Below are 22053 nucleotides of genomic sequence, written 5' to 3' on the forward strand. Positions count from 1 at the left end.
TAAAACTAAAAAGCCCCTAAGAGACGTACCCCCTGGTTCACAAAAAAAACAAGAAAGAGGATTAAAGACACCACGTCCCATCTCCAACTGGTTTCTACAAACGCAGATACGAGTGTGTTTGCATTAGGGCAAATAGGGTCCCTACATCTGTGATCCCTTCTCAAGGTTTCTTCTTTCTCTCCCTCTGGGATTATTTTTTAGTTTTCCCTTGCCCGGATGCGGGTTCAGATTCGAGGATGTCCTTGTGGTTTGTGAAGTCCTTTGAGACACTTGTGGTTCAGGACCATGTGAAAATAATTACAATTATTGATGTAAAATGGCAATTAATGAATGCCAGGGCGCTTCATATGACTTTTCTGCCACAAATGTATTTTAAACCTGTCCCTGCTCTGTCGCTGCAAAGAATATGATGGAAAATTACAGGGCAACCTGTGGTGAGCATGGTTAGTTAGGGTTGGCAAATAATCCGAACCCGAGTGAAGATGCTAGTGATGTGTCGGGAAATTATGCAAATTTCTGTTTAAATTATGTTAAAGTTGGTATTTTGTACACACAAAATACATTGAACTATTTATTTCCCATGAATTTGTTTTTTAGTACAAAATGTGCATCAAATTAAATTCAAGTTAGATTTTTTTAAAAAGTATAAAAATCATTTCACATAAATACAAAAATGTGGAAAAAAATTTAAATGGGGGCGCTCAAAATAAATTCTGCAACTAGTTCACCTTAATGATGTCATTGATGAGAGAATATTTGAACATCCAGTCCAGAGTGATGCTGTCGTTCTCCAAGATGTCCTGAAGACACACACACACAGTAAGAGACAGATAGGCATGCTAAAGTGACAGGTAAGGACAGAGAGACAAGTAAGGAAAACATATACATATATACTGTATATACCAGACCTGGGCATTCTGCGGCCCACGGGCCACATCCGGCCCTTTGTGCGTCCCTGTCCGGCCTGCGTGAGGCCAATCATAAATTACAAAATAAATTTTAAAAAGTATCTATGTCGAGTGTGCAATACAACGGTGCTGCTTTTGTTTTGAAAAGCGTTATTTGTATTACTTCCGTGTGGACGTATGCTTGTGCGCGATTGTGAGTGAATGTGAACAGTGGCAATCAAAAATTACAAAATAAAAAAATAAAAAACATCTATGTCGTGCGTGCAATACAACTGTGCTGCTTTTATTTTGAAAAGTGTTATTTATGGGCGTATGTCCGTGTGTAACCTGTGAGTGAAGGTGCACACCGAGATGTCAGCTCACGCTAAAAAAAGAAAAGTTGATGACGAATGCCGAGTTTTCAACAAGATATGGACTGCCAAGTATTTCTTTACAGAGATGAAAGGTAAAGCCGTGTGCTTAAATTGTGGTACACAAGTTGCTGTGTTTAAAGAATATAATTTGAATCGCCACTACACGACGAAGCACTAGGAAAAATACCGGAATGTGTCTGATGAAGTGCGCGCAAGGGAGGCTGATGCGTTGATGGTAAAACTGCAAACCCAACAAGGACTTTTTGCCAAATTTCACACCCCCAGATATGCAGCCGTCAGGACAAGTTTCGTCATTTCTCACAAAATCGTCAGAAAAAGTAAGGAGTTTTCTGACGGAGAGTTTATTAAGGAGTGCTTATTGGACTCTGTTGCGCTGATATGCCCGGAGAAGAGGGGCGCATTTGAGAACATGTCACTCTCCCGACGCACTGTAACGAGGCGGGTTGAGACTATTGCTGGAAACTTGAAGCTTCAGCTGAAGAACAGAACGGCCGACTCTGACTGTTTTTCGCTGGCTTTGAATGAGAGCTGCGATGTACGTGACACCGCCCAGCTGCTCATCTTCTTACGCGGGATAACTGCAGACTTTCAAATCACGGAGTAGCTGGCAGCCATGCAGTCAATTAAAGAGAGAACCACAGGTAATGACTTGTTCACATAGGTAAATGCGTGTTTGGACATGTTAGGACTGAAATGGGACAAGCTGGCAGGTCTGACAACAGATGGTTGTCCAAATCTGACGGGGAAAAATGTTGGACTTTTAAAGAGGATGCAGGATAAAGTGACAGAAATTGACATTTTTGCATTGTATTATACATCAGGAAGTGTTGTGTAAGACAGTGTTAAAAATAAAACCATCAAAAGCAATCTGCTTTTGTATAAAGTTAAGTTAGGTTAAATGAAATTATTATTATTATTATTTATCTTACGGTATATCAAAAATAATTTGAGCAAAATTTAATTAAAATATTGTCGGTGTGGCCCTCCAGCAGTGCTCGGGTTGCTCATGCGGCCTCCGGTAAAAATTAATTGCCCACCCCTGGTATATACATATACACACACTTACATATATACTGTATACATACATATATACTGTATATATATATATATATATATATATATATATATATATATATATATATATATATATATATACACACATATATATATATATATATATATATATATATATATATATATATATATATATATATATATATATATATATATATATATATATATATATATATATATACACACACACATATATACAGGTATATATACATACAAAATAGGGACTTTTGTTGCCATTGTTTCTTATGGGGAACTATGTTTCACTACACAAGCTTTTCGATTTACAAACCATGTTCAAGGACCAATTTAACTCGTACATGAAGATTGTATACAAACACACGCACACAGAGAGTGTGAGAGAGAGAGAGACAGGTAAGGATGGAGAGAAATACCTGCAGACTTCCTCTGGGGCAGTATTCAGTCAAGATACAGGTGTTTGGAGGGTCGATGCAGGCACCAATGAATCTTGTTAAATGTTCATTCTGAACGTCTCTCATCTGCAACATCAACACAATCATCACTTTACTCACTACAGCTTGTACTTCCATTACTATTACTACATATTGTAGTACTACAACTACATATTTTACTACTAATACTGCTCGTTCACCTTACTCTACTACATATTTTACTTTTACTAGTATATTTTACTCTACTACATATTTTACTACTAATACTACTACTCCTACATCTTACTCTACTACATATTTTACTACTAATACTACTACTCCTACATCTTACTCTATTTTACAACTACATTTTATCCTACTGCATACTCTACTATTACTAGTACATCTTACTCTACTACATATTTTGCTACCACTCCTCCTACATTTTACCCTACTATATATTTACTATTACATCTTTAATACATATTTTACTACTAATACTACTATTAGTATATTTTACTCCATTATATATTTTACTACTACTCCTACATATTACTCTACTACATATTTTACCACTAATACTACTACTAGTATATCTTACTCTACTACATATTTTACTACGAATACTACAAGTACATCTTTACTACATATTTTACGACTACATTTTACCTAACTTTATATTTTAGTATTACTAGTACATCTAACTTTACTGCATATTTTACTACTATTACTACATTTTACCCTATCATATTTTTCTACTACTACCTATTTTACTACTACAAATACATCTTAATCAACTACATATTTTACGACTACGACATCTTACTCCACTAATAGTACTATTAGTATATTACACCATACTACACATTTTACTACTACTCTTAAATTTTACTCTACTACATATTTTACCACTACTAGTACATCTTACTCTACTTCGTATTTTACTACTACTCCTACATCTTACTCTACTACATATTTTACCACTAATACTACGAGTACATCTTACTCTTCTACATATTTTACTACTCCATTTTACCCTACTATATATTTTACGACCACTAGTACATCTAACTTTACTGCATATTTTACTACATTTTACCCTATTGTATTTTTGTACTACTACCTATTTTACTACTACAAATACATCTTAACTACATATTTTATGACCACGACATCTTACTCCACTACATGATCTACGACTACAATTACTACATGTTACACTACAACTACATGTTCAAGTGCAACAATTACCACGTTTCGCAGGCACATGTACTACCTGGTACAGTAGTACTTGTACTAGGTGCGTGTAGTACGTAGATGTGTATAATCCTTCATGACGTCATCTTCATCATCACTCACATGTTTGAGTTCAAATAGGACCTTCCTGTTCAGCTCGATGCGCTTCCTGTTGGTGTACTTGATGGCCACGAGGTTACCCTGCAACAACATACAAGTACAGTATTGCAATATCAGTAGACCGCTACTGCAGTAACTCCGCCCTCTGGTGGTTGATCATTGTAGCGTACTCAATGACGCATAAGTTGCCATATAGACTTTTTTTCACAGGCGAAATCCTGCTGACCTTGTAGTATCCGGTCTTTGCAAAAACCTGCACGTGTCCGTCAGTCGTCATCAGGGAGCCGTAGTTCGAGCCCCTCTGTGGACAAACACAGCGTGGTCACGTGACGCCACCGTGTGACGTGGCCACGGAGACAAGGTGCACGGACCAGAGACAATGTGACCCTGCTGCCGCTTCGGAGCACTTTGTCCAGGTTGCTCATGTTGATGTCGTCCCAGGAAATCCTCCAGAGCTGAGCCACCAACTCCTTCTCCAGCATCATCTTCCTACAGCAGGAACCCACAACACAACAGTGCCTTATCCACTTGCTCCACTCGGGGGCGACGCAGCACCTTTGAGAGTGTAAGGTGAACTCCGTTTTCATAGTTGGGACACAACATGGCGCCCTGTGGCCACGTGAGGGGCTTGGCCAGACGATCTCCTAAACGATTGGTCAAGAGCCTCTCACGTGACAACAGGGCGCCATGTTTGGTCCCAACTTTGAAACCGTGCTGGCCATAGTACGGCTCTGTTTAGTGCCGTCTCGTCAGAGGGACAGCTGAAGTAAATCAGTCGACTGAGTCGAAGCCTTTCAGATGGTCTAATGGCAAAATTTATATTTTAGTCATTTCTTGTCTAACCTTTGTCTTGTGTTAGGGTCGGCACTGACCCGTTTTAGTTTTTAAATGCATAAAAGAACCACATACATTTATTTTTTTGCATCAAGGCTTTTTGACTTTCTCAGGAACCTATATTTCAACAAAATAAAACTTTTTTATTTTTTTTCAGTAAATTATAAAATGCTATGGTTGAAATGATGACCTTGGTGATGTTAGGGTCGGTTTCGACCCAGTTATAAAACTAAGATCATAAAGCAATAATTAGAGCCAAAACTGAACACACTGACAGCCAGCTCCTCTCCCAATCATGTGAGCTTTAGGGGGATTCTCATTTTACCTTGTTATCCAGTACAAAAACAAACAAAGACGGGCATGTGAGGTCAATTAAGCATAGAGTTGGTGACTTGCAGAGTGCACATCTCCAATTTGCAGCATGCAAAAATGAAAAAAACATTTACAGTGAGAGAAGTTCTGGATAATATTTTTGGTGAAAACGAGGGAGAGGACAGAGAGCAGCATAGTGATACGGATGAACAGGTTTCTAAGAGGAAGACAATGTGGAGTATCATCCAGAAGACAGAGACACATCTGATGAGTCTGATGAGGAGGTCATACCAAAGACTATAAAAATGAGAGCCATTACCTCCCAGCTTGGCACTCAGCATCAAGGGTTGGAATTGGGGGTTAAATCACCAAAAATGATTCCCGGGCGCGGCCACCGCTGCTGCTCACTGCTCCCCTCACCTCCCAGGGGGTGAACAAGGGGATGGGTCAAATGCATAGGTCAAATTTCACCACACCTAGTGTGTGTGTGACAATCATTGGTACTTTAACTTTAACTTAACTTAACTTGATTTGCTTGATTGGTTGTTGTTTGTTTGACCTTGCAAATCTATATTTTATGTTGTGACTTATTCTGCTTTTCATTTTGTGTTTGTATTAAAGTTCTGTTGCTGAAAAAAATACTTTTTAGCCTTTTTCTTGAAGTAAATATATATGGGTCGAAATTGACCCGTAACACCATAGATGTTACTATAGTTAAAATTATTAAAATGAAAAAATAAATTAAACACATTTGTTTAAGAGATGTGTTCTAATACCTCTCAGCTATAGTCAGGTAACACAACAACTTTTTATTTATTTATACGATTCTCTTAAGGTTAATTTTACCATTTTTTAAAATTGAAATCGAGGGGTATACTGACAAAAAAAGGCCCAATGGCCCACACCAAAAATATTAAAACCAATATTTTCATGGATAAGGAAGCCTAACAAGGTAACCAAGAGATGAGAAACAAATTGGATGATAGATAATTGTTTTTAGTGTGTTTTACAGCTGATTTAAGACATGGGTCAAAACCGACCCGTTAACATAAGAGATGGTAACAGAAAGCTAACACAAGAGGAAGGCTAAACCACAATTTTAGCCTAAATGTTTGTGTAGTGCTTCTTCTCCTTAGCTGCCTGTGTCTGGGTTTTGTCAGGGTTAGGGTTTATGGCCTTGGTGCGTTCTCGAACCCCATTGGAAATGTCTCCAAACCCCCGCCTTTCCCACATTTCCCAAAGCAGATATAATCATCTTGAAGACGTATTTGTCTCTCTCACCCTCTCTGCCTTCTTCTTCCTTCTGTAGCAGCATAAACATTCCTCTTATGTAAGCTAATTTTACTTGAGATCTCAAATAAGTACTTCAAAATATTGTTTTCTCTGGACATTTCTTTAGTGGAAAGGGACAATTCCAGAACAATTGTCTCACCTGTAGATGAAGATGGCGACAGTGAGGCTCATGGTGAGAATAAAGACGACCACAATGGAGACCATCTGGTGGATGGTGATTGTTTCTGTCGAATCAAATATCACGTTAGGAGACGCAGCAACGTGTCAGCGTGTGGAGATGATTGATGCATTACTGGTCAGGCAAACAGGGTTGTCGTTCTTGAAGCCGCATACGGGAACGTCAGGGGGACAAACTCCACCCAGCCAGTGTAGCGACGTTCCCGGAATGGCAGTCAGCTGCTCCTCCAGACTGTTGTACACCAGAACCATCTGGAAAGAACAACAATCACTGAAAGTGGGTTTGCGTGTGTGTGTGTGCGTGTGTGTCTGTGTGTGTGTGTGTGTGTGTGTGTGTGTGTGTGTGTGTGTGTGTGTGTGTGTGTGTGTGTGTGTGTACCTGGAAAGCACTGTTGTTTGTGTCTATCATGTCCCACAGAGCAAAGTCAGTCTCTCTGTCTCCATTTTCATCCAGCTGTAATGTCCCAGTCACACCTGAGGACAAAAAGGTAATGTGTGTTCATCTTGCCGTTCAACTTCTTCACCAAGAGCATCGACAACAATAACACCAACAACCAAAATATCAACAATAACATCAGCAACCAAAGTATCAACAATAACATTAACATTGAAATCATCAACAACATTAACAATAACATCAATAAAGAGAACAATAACAACAACAATAAAAATAACAATAATACTTACACTAACAATAACAACATTAACATTATTAAATACAACAACATTAACATTATCAATCAATCAATCAATCAATCAACATTAACAATAAGACCAACAACATTAAATATAACAATACTATCAATCAATCAATCAATCAATCAATCAATCAATCTTTATTTATATAGCCCTAAATCACAAGTGTCTCAAAGGGCTGCACAAGCCATAACAACAACATTAAATATAACATTAACAACAATAGCAACAACATTAGCTATATAATCAACGACACCAACAAAATTAAAGAACAATAATATCAAAACTAACAATAACAACATCATCAACTTTAAATATTACAACATTAACGATAACATCAACAACACTTACAACATTAAATATAACAATAATGACAATACTAACAACAACAACATCAAATATAACAACAACTTTAACAAAAACACCAACAATATTAATTAAAACGACAATAACAACATTAAATGTAACAAAAAATTAACAACAATACTAAGAACATTAAGAATAACATCAATACAAACAACATTAACAACATCAACAACATTGAATATGACAAAAATAAATAATACAACAACAACACTAGCAACAACAAAACAATCAACAACATTAAATATAACAACATTAACATCAACATAACAACATTAAATACTATATAACAACAATATTAAATATAACAACAACATTAACAATAACATCAACAACATTAACAACAACACCAAATACCATTAAATACTGTTTAACAACAATAACAACAGCATGTACACTAGCAATTACAAAACAATCAACAACATTAAATGTAACAACAAGATTAACAACAATACCAACAACATTAACAACAACACCAACAACATTAAATATACAGTAAATCAACATTTAAAACAACAACAACATTAACAATACCAACATCATTAACATTAACATCAACAACATTAACAACAACAATATTAAGAATAACATCAACAACAATAACAACAACCTTAAATATAACAAGAACAACACTAACAATAACAACACTAGCAACAATAATAAATATAACAACAACAACTAAAACATTAAATATGACACTAATAACAACAACATTAAATACAACAACAACACTATCAATAACAAAACCATCAACAATATTAAATATAACAACAACATTAAAAACAATACCAACAACATTAACAATAACATCAACACCAACAACATTAGATGTGACAATAATGTCAATAAAATACTTTGTAACAACAATAACAACAACAACATTAAATGTAACAACAACAGCAACACTAAGAATAGCAAAACCATCAATAACATTAAATATAACAACAACATTGACTACACCAACAGCATTAAATATGACACTACTAACAACATTAAATACAACAACCCTAACAATGACAAAACCCTCAACAATATTAAATATAACAACATTAACAACAATACCAACAATATTAACAATAACATCAAGACCAACAAAATTAAGTATGACAGTAATAACATCATTAAATATAACAATAACACTAAAAATGACAAAACTATCAACAATATTAAATATAGCAACATTAACAACAATACCAACAACATTAACAATAACATCAATTATGGGGCGGTATAGCTCGGTTGGTAGAGTGGCCGTGCCAGCAACTTGAGGGTTCCAGGTTCGATCCCCGCTTCAGCCAACCTAGTCACTGCCGTTGTGTCCTTGGGTAAGACACTTTACCCACCTGCTCCCAGTGCCACCCACACTGGTTTGAAAATGTAACTTAGATATTGGGTTTCACAATGTAAGGCGCTTTGAGTTACTAGAGAAAAGCGCTATATAAATATAATTCACTTCACTTCACATCAATACCAACAACATGAAGTATGACAATAACAACAACATTAAATGCAACAACACTAACAATGACAAAACGATCAACAATATTAAATACAACATTAACAACAATAACAACATACTTAACAATAACATCAACACCGACAACATTAATTATGACAATAATAACATTAACATTAATAACATCATCCTCGCTCATCTATGCGGACTGGACACTGGCCGAGAGTTGGTGGAGTCGGCTCTCTTGGTTGCTTTGTTGGGTTTGCTCCTGTCTCTGGCCATGCTCCCCACACCTCAGCAGACGATTGCGTGGAACACCGCAGAGGCCACCACAGTGTATATGTTTTTTTTGTTGTTGTTTTTCGTGGCTGTGTGTAGAAGTGGCACTGCTGGAGTGGCAGCTGGTTGCATCAGCTCTGCTCTTTTAATGTCTTTAATGTCCCTTGTGTTCTTTGATGTTTCCCTCTTACACACATGTTTATGTGTACTATGCCTATGAGTTTTTTTCTTCTTCCTTGGCCTCAGTCTGGACCCCTCTCCATGGGCCCAGGCTTAGACTGAATTTTTTTTTTCTCACCTTCCACCCCAGCGTTTACCTGTTTCTCACCTTTTTTGTAAGGGGCGCCAGAAGTTGGCAGACCTGTCAGCGATCCTGTTCTGTCTCCCTGTAATGTTTGTCTGCTCTTGAATGGGATTGTGCTAAAATCTTAATTTCTCCTCGGGTATTAATAAAGTATTTCTGATTCTGATGATTCTGAAATATAACAAAAACACTAACAATGACAAAACTTTCGACAATATTAAATATAACAACAATACCAACAACACTAACAATAACATAAACACCAACAACATTAGATATGTCAATAATAACAATGACATTAAATATAACAACAACTCTAACAATGACACAACATCAACAATATTAAATATAACAACATTAACGACATACTTAACAATAACATCAACACCAACAACATTAAGTATGACAATAATAACAAGATTAAATATGACAACAACGCTAACAATGACAACCATCAACAATAATAAATACAACAACATTAACAACAATAACAACATACTTAACAATAACATCAACACCAACATTAAATATGACAATAACAACATTAAATATATTAACAACACTAACAATGACACAACCATCAACAATATTAAACATAACAACATTAACAATAATAACAACATACTTAACAATAACATCAACACCAACAACATTAAGTACGACAATAATAACAACATTAAATATGACAACAACATTAACAATGACACAACCATCAACAATATTGAATATAACAACATTAACAATAACAACATACTTAACAATAACATTAACACCAACAACATTAAGAATGACAATAATAACAATATTAAATATGACAACAACGCTAACAATGACAACCATCAACAATAATAAATAAAACAACATTAACAACAATAACAACATACTTAACAATAACATCAACACCAACAACATTAAGTATGACAATTATAACAACATTAAATATGACAACAACACTAACAATGACACAACTATCAACAATATTAAATATAACAACATTAACAACAATAACAACATACTTAACAATAACATCAACACCAACAACATTAAATATGAAAATAATAATATTAAATATAACAACAACACTAACAATGACAAAACCACCAACAATATTAAATATAACAACATTAACAATAACAACATACTTAACAATAACATTAACACCAACAACATTAAGTATGACAATAATAACAACATTAAATATGACAACAACGCTAACAATGACAACCATCAACAATAATAAATAAAACAACATTAACAATAACAACATACTTAACAATAACATCAACACCAACAACATTAAGTATGACAATTATAACAACATTGAATATGACAATAACACTAACAATGACACAACTATCAACAATATTAAATATAACAACAATAACAACATACTTTACAATAACATCAACACCAACAACATTAAATATGACAATAATAACATTAAATCTAACAACAACACTAACAATGACAAAACCATCAACAATATTAAATATAACAACATTAACAAGAACATATACAAGTACAACCCAAGAATACCAACAACATTAACAATAACATAAACACCAACAACATTAGATATGTCAATAATAACAATAATATTAAATATAACAACAACACTAACGATGACACAACCATCAACAACATTAAATATTACAACAACATCAACTGCTAACTTAGACAAACTGTATTGATCCTCAAGGGAAATTGTTTGTTTGCGCAAGGAGGACATGAGGACAGGAGACGGGCCACACGACACTGCTGATGCAAAAATGTCCCGCTCCCATTTCATCAAGACCCGGAATGGATGCTGAACCTGAGACCTGTTGCCTGGCAACCGGCAGCTTGTAAATCAAAGATTAGGAACATTACGTCCGCTGTCTGAGCGGGACGCTCAACAGGAAGTGAACACATCAGTAAAAGAGCACAATGAGATTTGTCCAGGGGGCGGGGCCACTGCAGAGGTGACGTGACGGATGTCCTCTGGGAGGACAAAGAGACATCTGTGACACATGACGCTCTGCTTTTACACGATTACATTGCAGCTTCTTTCTGGGGTTCAAGTGGCGCACAGCAGGGGGTTGACAGTACAAGCGCTGGGATTACGCAGACATAGGCTCCGCCTCCTTGTGACTCTTACTCGCCATGTGCGTTATTGTGTATTATTGGGGGTCATTTTGTCTCCAGCAATGTTCAAATTCAGTCTGAAAACCCTTTTATTACTGATTTTTAAACTAATTAGGATTATTTTTATGATGATTGTATTTTCTGATATTGTACGTGTAATAGTGTGTAATGGTATGTAATTATGTGCAAAGGTGTGTTATATTACTGTATGTAATAATAAATAATAATAATGTGAAATAGTGTGTAATAATGAGTAATGTGTGTTATGGTATGTAATAAAGTAATATGATATAGTGTGAAATAAAGTGCAATAGTGTTATGTATGTGTTATGTAATAGTGTTAAAAATGTTGAATAATTTGCTATAGTGTGTAATAAAGTGTACTAATGTGTTATAGTGTGTAACGTGTAATGAGTGATATGGTATGTAATAAGTGTAATAGCTTGTTATAGTGTGCAACAGAGTGTCATAGTATGTAATAATGTGTAATAGTGTGTTATAGTATGTAATAATCTGTAGTAGTGTGTTATACAATGTAATAATGTGTAGTACTTTGTTAGAGTATGTAATAAAGTGCAACAGTGTGTTACAGTGTGATAGTGTGTAATAAGGTGCAATAGTGTTGTGTATGTATTATGTAATAATGTGAAATAGTGTAAAAATGTGGAATAATGTATTATATTGTGTGTTATGTTATGTAATAAAGTTTAATGGTGTGCATTAGTGTTGTCGTATGTAATAATGTGCAATAGTTCAAACAGGTGTATTAAAGTGTAATAGTGTAGAATAATGTATAATGGTGTGCTATAGTATGCAACGACGTGTAATATTGTGTAACAATGTGCAATAGTGTTGTAGTCTCTCATAATGTGTAATAGTATGCATTAATGTGTAATAATGTGTAGTAGTGTTGTAATATGTGTAATAAAGTAATGTGTGTTATTGTATGTAATAAAGTGTACAGTGTGTTATAGTATATAGTAATTTCTAATAGTGTGGAATAATGTGCAATAGTGTTGTAGTATATAATAATGTGTAATAGTATGTAATAACTTCTAATAGTGTGTAATAAAGTGTAATCATGTAGAACAATGTGTAATCTATGTTATTACATTATAATGTGTACTAGTGTGTAACGTGTAACATTGTGTTGTAGCACATGTATTAAAGTGTAATAAAGTGTAATAATGTGTAAGAGTGTGTAATAGTATGTAATAATGTGTTATAGTGTGTAATATTGTTTTAGTATGTTATAGTATATAATCATTTCTAATAGGGTGTAATAATGTGCAATAGTGTTGTAGCATGTACTAATATGTAATAGTGTGTAATAATGTGTAATAATGTTTAGTAGTGTTGTAGTATGTAATAATGTGTAATAGTATGTAATAGCGTGTAATAGTATGTAATAGCGCGTAATAAAGTGTAATAGTGTATAATAATGTGTAATCTTATGTAAAAATGTGTAACAATGTGCAACGTGTAATATTGTGTTATAGTACATGTAATAAAATGTGTTAGTGTGGGATAATGTGTAATAGTACGTGGTAATGTGTAATAGTGTGTAATAATGTGTAATAGTGTGTTATAGGATGTGTAATAAAGTGTAATGTATGCAATAGTGTGTTATTGTATGTTTAATAAAGTGTAATGTATGCAATAGTGTGTTATAATATGTAATATTGTGTAAACGTGTAGTAGTGTGTTATAAAGATGTGATAAAGTGTAATGTAATAGTGTGTTATAGTATATAATGTTCAATAATGTGCAATAGTGTTGTAGTATATGTAATAGTGTAATGTGTAATCGTGTATAATAATGTGTAATCGTATGTAATAATGTGTACTAGTGTGTAACATGTAATAGTGTGTTATAGAATGTGTAATACAGTGTATTAGTGTGTAAGAATGTGTAATAGTGTGTAATGATGTGTAATAGGGTGTTATAGAATGTATAATAAAGTGTAATGTATGCAATAGTGTGTTATAGTATGTAATATGGTGTAAATGTGTAATACTATGTTATAATATGTGTAATAAGTGTAATAGCGTGTAATAATGTGTTGTAATATGTGCATTAAAGTGTAATAGCGTGTAATAATGTGTAATTGCATTTAATAATGTGTAATAAAGTGTAAATGTGTAATAGTGTGTTATAGGATGTGTACCGGTAATAGAGTGTAATGTATGCAATAGTGTGTTATAGTTTGTAATTTTGTGTAACTGTGTAATAGTGGGTTATAAAGGTGTGATAAAGTGTAATGTATGCAATAGTGTGTTATAGTATGTAATATTGTGTAATATGTGCAATAGTGTTGTAGTATATAATAAGTGTAACAGTATGTAATAATTTGTAATAGTGTGTAATAATGTGTAATCAAATGTAATGTGTACAAGTGTGTAAAGTGTAATTTGTAATGTAATGTTTAATAGTGCGATATACAATGTGTAATAAAGTGTAATCATGCAATAATGTGTTACAGTATGTTTAATAAAGTGTAAATGTGTAATATTATGTAAATGTGTAATGTGTGTTATACAATGTGTACCGGTAATTAAGTGTAATGTATGCACTAGTGTGTTGAAGTATGTAATATTGTGTAAATGTGTAATAGTGTGTTATGATATGTGTAATAAAGTGTAATGTATGCAATAGCTTGTTAAAGTGTGTAATATAGTGTAAATGTGTAATAATGTGTTCTAATATATGTAATAAAGTTTAAGGTATGCAAGAGTTTGATATAGTATGCAATATCGTGTAAAGGTGTAATAGTGTGTTATAAAACGTGTAATAAAGTGTAATGTATGCAATAGTTTGTTATAGTATGTAATATTATGTAAATGTGTGATAGTGCGTTATATTATTTGTAATAAAGTGTAATGTCTGCAATATTGTGTTATAGTATGTTATAATGTGTAACAGTGTGTAATAGTGGAGTCATTTTGTATTATTGTGTGTAATAGTGCAATAGTGTGCTGCACAAATCGAGTCAGTTCATAGTAACAATGATGGATGACCGATGATGACGGACACGTAAGACGGTAAAAATACGTCAGTTAGAAGAGCAGAACAAATAAAGCTTTGCCATCGCGTAACTACTACCTCAATAAACACACACACACACACACACACACATTTGAAAGGTCAGAGCTAGTGTAACAAGTTAAACTTGATTGTAGAAAGTGTGTTTGTGTGCGTGCGTGTGGGCGAGCGCGTCTGAGTGCTCCACAGCGCCAAGCAGTGGACCATGATGGAACTACTAGTACATGCATGACCATTACTTGTTACATTAACATCTTTAAGCACTGACCAATGCTAACACTGCTAATGCTAATGTTTGGATACACGTGCTGAGAAGAAGAAGAAGAAACCTTGAAAAGTTCTGTTCCACATCCTCCTGGTGACCACTTTTCCCGGGGGCCGCATGGTGGGCACAGTCATGGTCTCGTTGAGCGCGTGCGTGTACAGCATCAGACCGTCATAGAAGCCTCCAGCGATGATGTTCATCTGGCTCAAACACAAAAGTCACTTTTTAGCACGCTGGCAGCAAGCGTTCTGGTGTGCTACCTAGGAATATCGCCGGTCTTACCGAGCCACCGGTCCACGTGGACTCCAACTGTGCCTTGTTTCGGTACCTGGGTCACGCCCGGCTGCTGACACAGCACTTCGGCACTTAGCGATCACTCAAGCAGCACTGGGAGCGGACTCAGCCCAACTACCAACTAAGTTTTGTAATCAATCAGAATTATCCAGAATTGTGCTAAAAGGCACCAAACATGGATAAGTGTGGGGAGTGTTTTGCATTTTTCCCATCATGCATTGCAGTGGCTTTAGATCGGTGTAATTTTGAATTAAATTTTTTTACAATATGTGCAACGTTCACTGAGCAGATGTTATGTGTGACCCTGTGTGTTGACCTTTTGTGTTGGAAATGCTGTTTGGATTGGGTCATACAAATAAATACTGTGCACACTCAACGTAAAATTCATGGCCGTTGGCCTGAGTTACTCACATTGTCCACAAGGCGATGGCAAATTTGTAGCAATTAGACCAGGGGGTGGAAAATGTACAGGTTTTATCCGGCCCGCAGGATGAGTTTGTGAAATTTTTGAATGAAATAAACTGCTGTTCGAAAAGTGTCCACTAGAATACACAATAGCAATTATTTGTATCTTTGTAGATGATGCTACATACATATACATAAAAAATAAACCACATGATGTTAGTGCACCAGTTGAGGAAAATGAGCAAGCTACATAAATAATAGGGCTGCGAATCTTTGGGTGTCCCACGATTCGATTAAATATCGATTCTTGGGGTCACGATTTGATCATAAATCGATTTTTTTTCCCGATTTAACGCGATTCTCGATTCAAAAACGATATTTGCCCGATTCAAAAGGATTCTCTATTCATTCAATACATAGGATTTCAGCAGGATCTACCCCAGTCTGCTGACATGCAAGCAGAGTAGTACATTTTTGTAAAAAGCTTTTATAGTTGTAAAGGACAATGTTTTATCAACTGATTGTAATAATGTAAATGTGTTTCAACTATTAAATGAACCAAAAATATGACTTATTTTATCTTTGTGAAAATATTGGACACAGTGTGTTGTCAAGCTTATGAGATGCGATGCAAGTGTAAGCCACTGTGACACTATTGTTCTTTTTATTTTTATTTTTATAAATGTCTAATGATAATGTCAATGAGGGATTTTTAATCACTGCTATTTTGAAATTGTAACTAATATTGATACTGTTGTTGATGATATTCATTTTTGTTTCACTACTTTTGGTTTGTTCTGTGTCGTGTTTGTGTCTCCTCTCAATTGCTCTGTTCATTGCACTTCTGAGTGTTGCTGGGTCGGGTTTGGTTTTGGAATTGGATTGCATTGTTATGGTATTGCTGTGTATTGTTTTGTTTGATTGATTAATTTAAAAAAAAAGAAAGAAAAAAAATAAATAAATAAATAAAAAATAAAAAAATCCATCCATCCATCCATCTTCTTCCGCTTATCCGAGGTCGGGTCGCGGGGGCAGCAGCCTAAGCAGGGAAGCCCAGACTTCCCTCTCCCCAGCCACTTCGTCCAGCTCTTCCTGTGGGACCCCTAGGCGTTCCCAGGCCAGCCGGGAGACATAGTCTTCCCAACGTGTCCTGGGTCTTCCCCGCGGCCTCCTACCGGTCGGACGTGCCCTAAACACTTCCCTAGGGAGGCGTTCGGGTGGCATCCTGACCAGATGCCCGAACCACCTCATCTGGCTCCTCTCGATGTAGAGGAGCAGCGGCTTTACTTTGAGCTCCTCCCGGATGGCAGAGCTTCTCACCCTATCTCTAAGGGAGAGCCCCGCCACCCGGCGGAGGAAACTCATTTCAGCCGCTTGTACCCGTGATCTTGTCCTTTCGGTCATAACCCAAAGCTCATAATAATAAATAAATATATTTTTGAAAAATGAGAATCGATACTGTGAGAATCGCGATTTGAATTCGAATCAATTTTTTCCCACACCCCTAATAAATAACATCCTGTAATTTGATTTTGATATTTTTTTTTATCTTAACAGATTGAACATTAACACCAATGAGTTGACTGATGAACATTATCACATTATTTATTCAGAAAGTATAAATAACGACAAAAAAAGATAGAATACTATTAACCGCAACACGTAAGTGTAAAGAAAGAACAACAACATTATGATATGTACATTTTCAGAATGTGCTTCTATTTTTAAACAAAGAAAACAATCTGAAGTTGTCTTTATTTTCAAGTTATCGTGCCGTGATTTTACCAGTCCGGCCCACTTTGGAGTACATTTTTCTCCACGTGGCCCCCGATCTAAAATTAATTTGACACCCCTAAATTAGACTGTGAGCTATTTCAAATAAAGCTGTTGCACCCCGCGGGCCAATTTCTTTATTAAACTTGTAACGACTTGCGGGCCAAGCTGAAGCCACCCCTGACTTACAGTATGAACACTTTCTGGGGCAAAACAACAAACCATAAACTATACACTACTGCCATCTAATGTTTTGGACATGCAACTGTAATTGCAACTTATTGCCATGAGTACATACAACATAGAAATATGATAATAAAACACGGCAGTTAGCATAATCAGCTCATTTCTAAATGTTGCAATAAAAATTGTATATAATTTTTTTTTTTTAACTATTAATATTTATTAACACACACAAAAACTACTGAAAATTGGTACTGTTGAGTACCGGTAGCGATTCCCAGGTATCGGGAATTGGTACCGTATCGGTTCCAATGTGAACGGTAGCCACCCCTGGTGGTGTGTGTGTGTTAGCTTGTTTGTTGGTGTGTGTTTGTGTGCGATGTGTGGGAACACAACACAATCAGCAGTAAAAGATGAATTAGTGTGTTTGCTCACAATTATGTGTGTGTGTGTGCGTGAGAGCGCTGTTCACCACATTAGTGTCTCTCAGCTGTCTGCTACTGATTAACTGGCTTTACAATCTGCCCGCACACACACGCACACACACACACACACACACACACATGCACACGCGCACGCACACACACTGTGATAAGGGACACGGTGTAGTGCAGTAATGTGATTACTTGTATTGCAGTACAGACCAGAGTGGCTGTTAAAGATGAAGTCATGTTAGCTTAGCTTTTAGCACAAATTGTCGTGTGTGTGTGTGTGTGTGTGTGTGTGTGTGTTTGTATTTGTACTCTTCTTGAGACATCAAGAAGGAAAGGTACCTTCATATGAGTACCGGTGAACAAGTTAGGACCGAAATCATGGTGCCAATACAGAAAACCATTGCATCTAATAGAGAGACAAATGCTACAGTCTGTGAACATTGCTCCAAAGTCAGGATTTTTTGTTGATTTAATGTGCATACAAAAGTAAACATTGACAGGTGCAAAGGCAACAATATATGATAAAACAAGACGGCAGCTAAAGAAGGACTTCCCTATTCATCCCTGTAAAAACCCACCAGGTAAACAGCTGGTTTCACGACTTCCGGTGCTGACGTAAGACAACCCGCGTCCCATATGTGACCATAGGGTGAACAAATACACTACGGTACTAAGACTATAGTGACCATTAACAGTTAGCTTCTACAGCTGGGTTGCCCAAAGTGCGGCAAAGGGGCCATCTGTGGTCCGTGACTCGTTTGTCATCGGCCTTAAGCACATTACAAAAAGCAAAAAAATAGAGATCTCATTTGCACCCCTGGTGGTGAAATCTATCAAAATTAGGGTGGTCCCAAAAAGGAGGGATTTTTCAAATTGACTGTGGGTCGCTTTTAAATGTGCTTCCCCTCTGGTCAACATATGAAATAACAAGTGTGTGTAAAAATTTGAAGTGCTCCCCCTCTGGCCAACATATGTAATAACACGTGTGTGTAAGAAATTGAAATGCGCCCACTTTGGCCAAAATGTATAAAAAAATAAATAAATAAATATGTATATAGAGACATACTGTAATAACTTGAAGTAAATAACGAAGATTAAAAACCAATTACAAACCAAAAATTATCAAAAAAAAATTGTTTTGACTAAAATCTTACCTTTTTTATCTTTTATCATAGTATGTATATATTATTAATGTTGTAAATACAAATCTTTACATATCTAGAAAGGGAGGTTCTAAAGAGGTAGGCATTTTTCGAAGGTCTCAAGAAGGTAATAAATACAAGAATGTGTGTGTTTGTGTGTGTGTGTGTGTGTGTGTGTGTGTGTGTGTGTGTTCTGGCAATGCTTACTTAACGGGGACATCACTCTGTTTACACTGTCACCTTTAGGGGACCTCTGACGGTATGGGGACAAAAAAACAGGTCCCCTAAAGGGAAACCTTTTTAAATGATAGTCAGATCCATTCTGAAGATGCCTACGTGATTTTTAAGCTTTGGCCCATAAATTTGGGTTACTTCGTTTTCGTGTTTCAAATATTGGTAAAAGAGAACATTTATTTTCTTGAAAAGTGAAACATTTGTTATCCTGGCATTAATAGTAGTACTGTGATTCGGTATGGTATCCATCCTTAGTAAAACTAATATATTTTTCCAAAAACAAAATCTGGTTTAGTGTTCCTTAGGATGACATTTTCATACAGCATGATTATAAAACATTATTACCTTAACGTATGATTCACATTCAGAATGTTCCATCCTTCTATATTTGGTAGTTGGAGTTGCAGACAGCTTCATTACTGCTAAATAGCAGTTTTCAGTAATGTCACAGAAGATGCAGGGTTTGCTTTAACATTTAAGTGGTGAAACTTCCTATAAGAGGACAGCTGTAGTGGTGTATTCTGACAATTATGTCATATTTAATTTGAACTATTTTTTTTTTTTTTTTTTTAAATGGTCCTCAGTAGTCACTACAAATTTGTGTGAATTATGCAAAATTATTTACATTTTGTCCCCATGAACCATACTAACTCTTTTTCCCCAGGGTCCCCAGTAAGAATGATCAGCACATTACTTCATCAATCCAGAGATTCAAAGAGCTAACTGGCCAATGGCCATTTTACCTCATTTTTTTTTATGCCTCCACAACCTGTAGAAAGGGTGGTCCCCACAAGTGATGATCAAAAACTTGGTCCCCATTCCAAATGATAACATGTGTGTGTGTGTGTGTGTGTGTGTGTGTGTGTGTGTGTGTGTGTGTGTGTGTGTGTGTGTGTGTGTGTGTGTGTGTGTGTGTGTGTGTGTGAGAGGACATGAGACAAAACACAAGTAAAAATAACTAACCAGCGAGTCCTCGATGGTGTAGTTGAACATGGTCTTGGCGTCCACCTTCAGGTTGTGGACAAAGTCCTGGTACTCGGAGTTCTGCGGCTCTCGATACGTGAGGATCTTAACGCTCTGTCGACACACATGGCGCCACATGGTCACCGTGGCACACGTGAGGGTGCTCGGGGGGTCACGCGTACCTGGAAGGCCTCCTCGGCGACGGCGTCGTCCTCATCGCCGCGCGCCCAGGGCTGCCTGCGCGTCGATCTGAGGCTCTCGCCAAACACGTCGATGTAGAAGAAGACATATTGCTCGTGAGGGAGGTCGGCGCGGCGGAAGTGAACCATCAGCTTCCTGAAGACGTCCGGCGAGCAGCAGATGAAAATGACTGGACGGGAGACACAGGAAGTGACAATGAATATTGGGAATACGTACGCAGAGTACACAAGGATGTGGCTAGTAATAGCTCAATCGCTAATAATGCTAACAACACTAACCGTTAGCAAGGCTATTAGAGGTGTCGAAAAAAATCTATTTTTGAATGAATCGTGATTCTTATTAGAAAGGATTCCTAATCGATTTTTAAAAATCCAAAATCGATTAAAAAAAAATGTTCACATCTGATGAACAGATTTACTTTGGAAAAGAGACATGTGGGATTGTTGCCTTATTTGTATTTGACTTTATTAAATGTTTAATTTTATTAAACAAAACCAATTTTCTTTTGAGTAATATAGAAATTTACCACAGCTGTTTGTCTATTTTATGGAAGAATGTAGTTAATCATTGAACTGGCACCCAATGTTATTAAATAGTATTGACTTTGAATCGAGAATCATTTCTGAATCGAGTCGTTACCGCCCAGAATCGAATCGAATCGTTTGGTGCCCAATTTTGGTCGCAATTTTTTTTATTCATCCCGATTCTAAATCCATTCATGATTTTCAAAAATAGATTTAAAAAAAAAATAGTTTGTTAGTTTTTTTTATAGGAATCAATTTTTAAAAATACGTTTTTAGGCCATCGCCCAGCAACCGGAAGGAGCTTTTCTAACCTAAGAATCGGTTGGAATTGAGAATCGATTCTGAATCGAATCTTTGCCCCAGCAATCGGAATCGGATCGAATCGTTAGGTGCCCAACATCAGTTTTTGGTGTGTCGTTTCTAATAATTTGGCCACGGGCGCAAAAATAGCTTGTGTTGTACCTAATAAATTGTTCGCAGGTGCAACTGAGATCGGTAGGTCGTAAGTTCAAACCCCGGCCGAGTCATACCAAAGACTATAAAAATAGGACCCTTTACCTCCCTGGTTGGCACTCAGCATCAAGGGTTGGAATTGGGGGTTAAATCACCAAAAGGATTCCCGAGCGCGGCCACCGCTGCTGCTCACTGCTCCCC

General features: G+C 36.2%; 1 protein-coding gene across 6 annotated transcripts in view; it reads right to left on the bottom strand.

Annotated features, from left to right (window-relative positions):
- npr1b (natriuretic peptide receptor 1b) overlaps positions 1–22053 on the bottom strand; it is a 66508-nt gene that overhangs the window by 13549 nt on the left and 30906 nt on the right. For all 6 annotated transcript variants that reach the window (XM_061982961.1, XM_061982964.1, XM_061982963.1 and 3 more), the window contains 11 exons: positions 20857–21044; positions 20675–20788; positions 15311–15446; positions 7097–7191; positions 6834–6969; positions 6680–6764; positions 4473–4590; positions 4328–4402; positions 4105–4182; positions 2749–2853; positions 729–800 (listed from right to left, as the gene is read on the bottom strand). In XM_061982961.1, coding sequence (XP_061838945.1) covers positions 729–800; positions 2749–2853; positions 4105–4182; positions 4328–4402; positions 4473–4590; positions 6680–6764; positions 6834–6969; positions 7097–7191; positions 15311–15446; positions 20675–20788; positions 20857–21044 — 1202 coding nt within the window. The remainder of the gene's footprint in view (positions 1–728; positions 801–2748; positions 2854–4104; positions 4183–4327; positions 4403–4472; positions 4591–6679; positions 6765–6833; positions 6970–7096; positions 7192–15310; positions 15447–20674; positions 20789–20856; positions 21045–22053) is intronic.

Source organism: Nerophis lumbriciformis, linkage group LG21 (genome assembly GCF_033978685.3).
Source record: "Nerophis lumbriciformis linkage group LG21, RoL_Nlum_v2.1, whole genome shotgun sequence".
In the NCBI taxonomy this organism is placed as follows: domain Eukaryota; kingdom Metazoa; phylum Chordata; class Actinopteri; order Syngnathiformes; family Syngnathidae; genus Nerophis; species Nerophis lumbriciformis.